The 6,627-nt window shown below is 43.0% G+C and overlaps 1 protein-coding gene across 1 annotated transcript in view; it reads right to left on the bottom strand.

Moving 5' to 3' along the window:
* The window catches only part of LOC108298665 (protein monoglycylase TTLL8-like), a 50,949-nt gene extending 44,764 nt beyond the window's left edge, over positions 1–6,185 (bottom strand). Inside the window, 2 exon segments of the mRNA XM_037735863.1 lie at positions 4,533–4,710; positions 6,118–6,185. Coding sequence (XP_037591791.1) covers positions 4,533–4,710; positions 6,118–6,185 — 246 coding nt within the window.
* Positions 6,186–6,627: the final 442 nt, after the last annotated feature.

The following is a 6,627-nucleotide window of genomic DNA, read 5'->3' as shown; positions in this document are numbered from 1 at the left end:
TTATTATTATTATCATTTTAAAAACAGAAGTATTATTTGTTCTTCTTTTCCTAGCCTATGTATTGAGGCAGATTGGCATTTTATTTATGAGCTGACAACACATACCTTTTTTGCAGCTGATGTGCTTTTTGAACTGGGTTCAGCATTGTCAGAAAGTTATTCACAGAGAGTTGGTAGTGGAGGTCACTCTACCCACTTCTGTTCCCTTTCTATTTTGGTGCCATTTGCAACAAAGGAAACTGTGTAAATTAGAGAAGGATTGAAGCTCTCACACGTGCACTTCTTATCAAGTTGTGTAACGGATTAGACAGAATGGGCTCACTCTTCCTGTGGCACGTGAGACTCAAGGAAACATCCATACAAACTCCATCAGTTGGCCCTGGCCAGGAGGCTCCTGAGTAGCCATTTTCATTAATCCCCAATAGCCTGCTACCACCAGATTAGTTCAATGATTGGGTTATCTGTGGCATGTTGAAGTTCTCAGTGAATATTCCAACCTAGTGGTCAGCATTTTGTCTAGGAGGAGAATATTCCCTCACATTAAAGGACAATCCCACTTGTGCTTTAGAGAAATGTGAGGATTATAAAGGTCTTTTGAAGCTTTTGAGTACAAAAGAAGAGAAATACAAAAAAAAATCTTCACTGGGCTTTGCTGCATCTGTGTGTATGAGGTGCTTTTAATTTTCTTTTTAAACTTTAAAATATCATCAACTTGTAAAACTCCCATGCTGATCAGCAGTGGAATCATGCCTATGAATGGCCACTGCACTTTATTCTGGGCAACATAGCAAGACCCATTTCTGATACAAAAATATAATTTAAAAAAATCAGATCCTGTATGTGAAACATTTAGCACAGTAGATACTGCAGAGTACATTGCACTCACTTAATAAGAAGGGGTAACATTTAAATTATCACCCTTTCTTCCTCCATGTCCATTGTTTTAAATCTAACTCAACATGAGCACAAAACAAGATAAACCTATCACCTTTGTGGGTGAATTTTAGTTAATCAGTCTGGAAATACAGTCTTGTTACGTTACGTATGCAGACAGCGGAACTTCTCTTGGCATGACTCGAAATCCAAGTTTTCATCTATGTGATGCATATCCCCCTACCTGACAAAGACTGGGGAGCCAAATCCTTGCCCATACATTGTGCCATTGCATACATTCAAAAAGCTGTATAAGGTAATGCTTAGCCCAAGGATGAAGAAAAACATATACAGCACATTACTTGGTTATACGAACTGAGGTAGTGCAGATCTTTGACAAACAGAGTGCTAGAAGGTGTGAACTAGATGAATGAGAAAGGAATGCTTCCACCAGCTCAGGAAAAACTGCTATGAATCCAATGTATTCTTACACTCTCATTCCATGATTTTGACCCCTCTGGAGATCAGTATTTGGATAGAGAGTGGGGAAGTGTATGCATGCATGTGACTGCAAGTTGACACCGTGTGAAAAATCAGCTGATCACTGTGGTGGACAAGGCTGAAAATGTGCTGACACACCAACAAAGATGAATAATCGCCAACTCTTCAGGGGCTCTGGCTCTGAGACTTTACCTGCTGCTGCCTCTGGCTGGCAGAGGCTCACCGGCTGCCTGTTATTCTCTGGACTGGCTTGGTCAGCAGAGCACCCTGCTGCCCACACAGTGCTTCTGTCAGGGCTGTGGCCACAGACACCCACCCCTAAGCATTTCTCCCCTCCTGGCTCTGTTTCGTGGAAAATTATCTCTGCTGTCACTTGTGCACAGTGTTTTCCTTTTCCCATTAATCCTGTTTATTTGAATGCAAATAATATTTACTCACACAAGTACTCTTACTCTTCCCCTCCTTCCTTTTCTCCTCTCTCTCCCTCCCTCCCTTCCTTCCTTCTTTCCTTCCTCCTTCCCTCTTTTCCTCCCTCCTTCCCTCCCTTCCTTCCTCCCTCCTTCCCTCTTTCCCTTCCTTCCTTCTTTCCTCCCTCCCTCCCTCCCTTCCTTTCTTCCCTCGTTCCTTCTTTCTTTCCATCTTTCCTCCCCTCCTTCTTTTCTTTCTCTTATCTCCCTCCCTCTCTTTTCATTTATTTTCTTTTGGAACTCTGAAATTATAAGGTTCTAGCTATGCAGGCTGTAACAACGCATCTCCAAAAACTAACTGGTGGTGAGTGGGTGGGTGGAGGAAGTGCCATTCCTGTTACAAAAGAAGCAGAACTTCTCCCCCAAAATGTTTGTTCTTAGGCCTGGGAACTAAGAAATAGTGCAATAGATTCACCAATATTCTGCAATTTGAATTGTTCCTTTTCACCTCAAAGGCTAATGATCTTTTGTATTTTATTTTTCACTAAGTATTATACCTCCTAACTTTACAATAAAGGTGGGACGTCAATTCTAAACCTAATGCTGATGCATGTGGTGCCTCTGCATGCTGTCAAAGACACAACTGTGGTAGTGCCTATGTGGGACCGCCAGGAATGGTACATCATTAATCATTGCACCACATAATCCTCAAATAAATAATGGAGGGTGATCTCTACTAAATCATAAAGGGAAGTGTGATAGCATACACTTGTCTGGTTATTCCCTGATTCTCAGTATACAAACAGAAACTCTGTAAGATTCTTGATATTCCTCAGTTTTGCTTGGTTAAGTCCTTTAAATGGACTTCTGCTATAGGGCATTGGTATTGTAGGGCTTGATGTTACCTTCCATGACCACTAGCAGTATCTCATTGCCTTTGACCTAGTCTACACTCACTTTCCTTCCCCCCTCAAGTATTCCATCCTTCCAACCTCTTTCTTTTTCCTCTCTCTCAGTCTATTGATGACATTTTATTTATTATTTGATATATCATTAGTATAGTTCTTAGCCTTAGGTTAAATAGAAAGAAAACATACTTTAATGCAAATGTGTAATTTTTCACTTTCCGTAACTCATCCAATTATCCTATCTTCTCCTTACTCATCTCTATACAGCCTTCTTTTTAAGTTTTTAACTATATGTTGTTATACATAACCAGGTCAACTTAGATTTGGTAAATTTTAAATTCACAGTTGAGGATGGTTTTCACCCCCACCATTTATGGAATCCTTAATGTTAGGAATGAATCAGGTAACTACAGTTTTTAAGAATTATATTCTCAAGTGTCTTACAGATATTGATGTCTCTTGTTGAGGCAAAGAATGCTGATGTTTGGTCTTTGGAGATAAATAAACAGCTTGTGAATTTTAAGCTTTATATAGATGCAGCATTTGTATAGCTGTATCTCGTTAAACTGTCACAGACTGAAGTCAATGAGAGTTATGAATGAGAAACTGAAGGCCAAAGTTAGAGTTTTTTGTGATTGTTGTTTTCATAAGTGGAGTTCAATCTTAAAGTTTTAAAATGGCTTTAACACTACATTTAAAGACAACTCTCACTTAAATTGATTTTTCTTCTTAAAAAAATATATTTTTTTTCCTGAAGCCTCATCTAAATGGAATATAGCCAGATAGAGACATTTCTTCTGGTCATAGTATTTCTAGTTTTTCCAATTGAACCTGTGCAAAAAAAAAAAAATAAACTTAGTGGTTTGTTATTCCAGAATAATTATAGTACTTTTTTTTAACTTTTCCTTTTAGAAATGAACTTTCAGATTCAGCATGGACTAACTTTTTTGTTTCTATTGCTTATTCTGATAAACATTTCTCTATTCTAAATGTTATCATTTTCCTGTGATTCCATTTAGCATCCTTCTGTTTCTCAGGGGGCATCTGCTTCTGTGCTCATAGTCACCTGCCCAACAAGGCAGGGAGTTACAGACTTGACTCTAACTTGCTGCTAAAGAGCAGGACTCCAACGTGGGGTCTCATATTAAAATCTGTGACTTTAGAATGACCACACCCTCCTTGGTCTACTTTCAGGATCTTCTCTGGTCTTCAGAAATGTTCCCTTTTCCTACCATTATATCTCTGTTCCAAAAATATATCAGAAAAGTAATGTCTCCTACTGTCATACAGAAAGCTTTCTGCAACCATTTTTTCTCCACTAGATTTTATGTTATGCTTTAATCATTTATTCCACTCTTCCTCTTGTATTAAAAAGACTTTTTGTTCTAGCCTCTCCCTTCTCTCATCACGTTATTCATTCTCACTCAATATTTCTTCCTCAATCTCTCTTATTACTGCCTTAAACACACACACACACACACACACACACACACACGCACACACAAAACCGTTATCCATTTCCAGGCTCTTACATCACCTCTGCTTCTTAAAGGACCACTGCCATAGAGACTTGTGTTCTCTGAATACTTTTTTCAGTTTAAATAACTAGGAAAAAACAAAACAACAACAAAACTAAAGAAAACAAACACAATCTAGGCAGTTATCAGAAGCAAGAAAGAATATAGAGAGAAGTTGCTCCATTTATAAGTCCCACCTATGCACAGAGATTGAGAACCCTGCGTTTTTGTTTCAGTGCATATATCCTTATTGTGTTTAAGTGAACTTTTAATAGACAAGGGAATGGTTTTCACGTTTTTCATGTGAAGAGTCAATTTAATTCCACCAAGTTGGGCCCTGCTTTGGCGTACTTACTGAAAAGGACTAGTCCAGCATTGGTGACCCCTAGCCTGTTGGCAGCCACACAGGTGTAGTTGCCATAGTGCTCTTCAGTGACGTTGGTCACCGTCAGGGAAGACTGGCCCACGGTGCTCTTAATCTCAAGGCCATTGGCACTGTTTATCCTAAGAGTTCAAAAACAGAAGAATAGAAAGGAACACTGGTGATGATTTTAGCTTAGGAATTCTTTCCCTATCCTGACACTGGAGGGAAAGGAGAGAAAGGAAGTAGCTAGAGTTTGTTGTTCCATGCCCAATTCCTATGTTAATTTTGCAGTGCCATATTATAGAATCCATGTCCATCAACAGAGAAAAACAGGAAACGGGTTTGAGTTTCTGTTATAGGCAAGAAAGACATGCAGGTGAAAACTACCCATTGAACTGTTTTTATATTTTACCTGGCTGCTTTTGCGCTTCAGCTTAAGAGCTACAGCCCCCCAAAATTTGAAAGAAACATTAAAAAGGAAGATTGTAAGAATATAGTTCTATGTAATTACAACTAGCCATGCCTTACCTTTTGGTCTGGTCTTTTGGCCTGGCCTTTTGGCCTGCCCTATTGACCTGGCCTGGCCTTTTGGCCTTGCCTTTTGGTCTGGTCTGGCCTCTTGGCCTGGCCTGGCCTTTTGACCTGGCCTAGCATTGCCTTTTGGTCTGGTCTGGCCTGGTCTTGCCTTTGGCCTGGCCTGGTCGTGCCTTGCTTTTGGTCTTGCCTGGCCTTGCCTTTTTGCCTGGTCTTGTCTTGCCTTTTTGCCTGGCCTTTTTGCCTGGCCTGGTCTTTTGGCCTGGCCTGGCCTTTTGGCCTTTGCTTTTGGCTTGGCCTGGCCTTTCCTTTTGGCCTGGCCTTTTGGCCTGGTCTGGCCTCTTGGCCTGTCCTTTTGACCTGGCCTGGCCTTTTGGCCTGTCCTTTTGACCTGGCCTGGCCTTTTGGCCTGGCCTGGCATTGCGTTTTGGTCTGGTCTGGCCTGACCTTGCCTTTTGGCCTTGCCTGGTCTTGCCTTGCCTTGCCTTTTGGCCTGGGCTTTTGGCCTGGCCTGGCCTTTTGACCTTTGCTTTTGGCCTGGTCTTTTTGCCTGTCCTTGCCTTTTGGTCTGGCCTTGTCTTGCCTTTTTGCCTGGCCTTTTTGCCTTGCCTTTTGGCCTTGAGTTTTGACCTGGTCTGGCCTTGCCTTGCCTTTTGGCCTGGCATGGCCTGGCGTTCTGGCATGGCCTTTTGGCCTGGCATTTTGGCCTACCCTTTTGGCCTGTCCTGACCTTTTGGCTTTGCCTTTTGTCCTGGCCTTTTCACCTTGCCTTTGCCTGGCCTGGCCTAGACTTGCCTTGCCTTTTGGCCTGACCTTGCCTTGCTTTTTGCTCTAGCCTTTTGGCCTGGCCTTTTGGCTTGGCCTGGCCTGGCCTTTTGGCCTGGTCTTTTGTCCTGACCAAGCCTGGTCTTGCCTTTTGGCTTGGCCTGGCCTTGCCTTTTTGCCGTGCGTTTTTGCCTGGCCTTTTGGCCTGGGCTGGCATTGCCTTGCTTTTTGGTCTGGCCTGGTCTTACCTTTTCACGTGGCCTGGCCTGGCCTTTTTGGCTGGCCTTTTGGCCTTGACTGGACTTTGGCATGGCATTTTGGCCTGCTGTTTTTGCCTGGGCTGGTATTTTGGCCTGGCCTTTTCCCTTGCCTTTTGGTCCAGCCTGGCCTTGCCTGTTGGCCTGGTCTGGCCTTTTGACCTGGCCTGGTCTTGCGTTGCCTTTTGGCCTGGACTTGCCTTTTTGTCTGGCCTTTTGTACTTGCCTTTTGGCCTGGTATTTTGGCCTGGTCTGGGCTTTGGGCCTGGCCTTTTGGCCTGGCCTTTTGGCTTGGCCTGGCCTTTTGGCCTGGCATGGCGTTGCTTTGCCTTTTGGCCTGGCCTGTCCTTACCTTTGGGCCTAGCTTTGCCTTGTCTTTTTGCCTGGCCTTTTGGCCTTGCCTTTTTGCCTTTTCTGGCCTGGCCTTGCCTTTTGACCGGGCCTTTTGGCCTGGCCTGATCTTGCCTTACCTTTTGGCCTGGGCTGTCCTTGCTTGGCCTT

The sequence above is a fragment of the Cebus imitator genome, unplaced genomic scaffold, assembly GCF_001604975.1.
Source record: "Cebus imitator isolate Cc_AM_T3 unplaced genomic scaffold, Cebus_imitator-1.0 Scaffold1031, whole genome shotgun sequence".
Taxonomy (NCBI): Eukaryota; Metazoa; Chordata; class Mammalia; order Primates; family Cebidae; genus Cebus; species Cebus imitator.
Note: the sequence above shows the minus strand (reverse complement) of the source record. Positions and strands in the feature narration are given on the sequence as shown.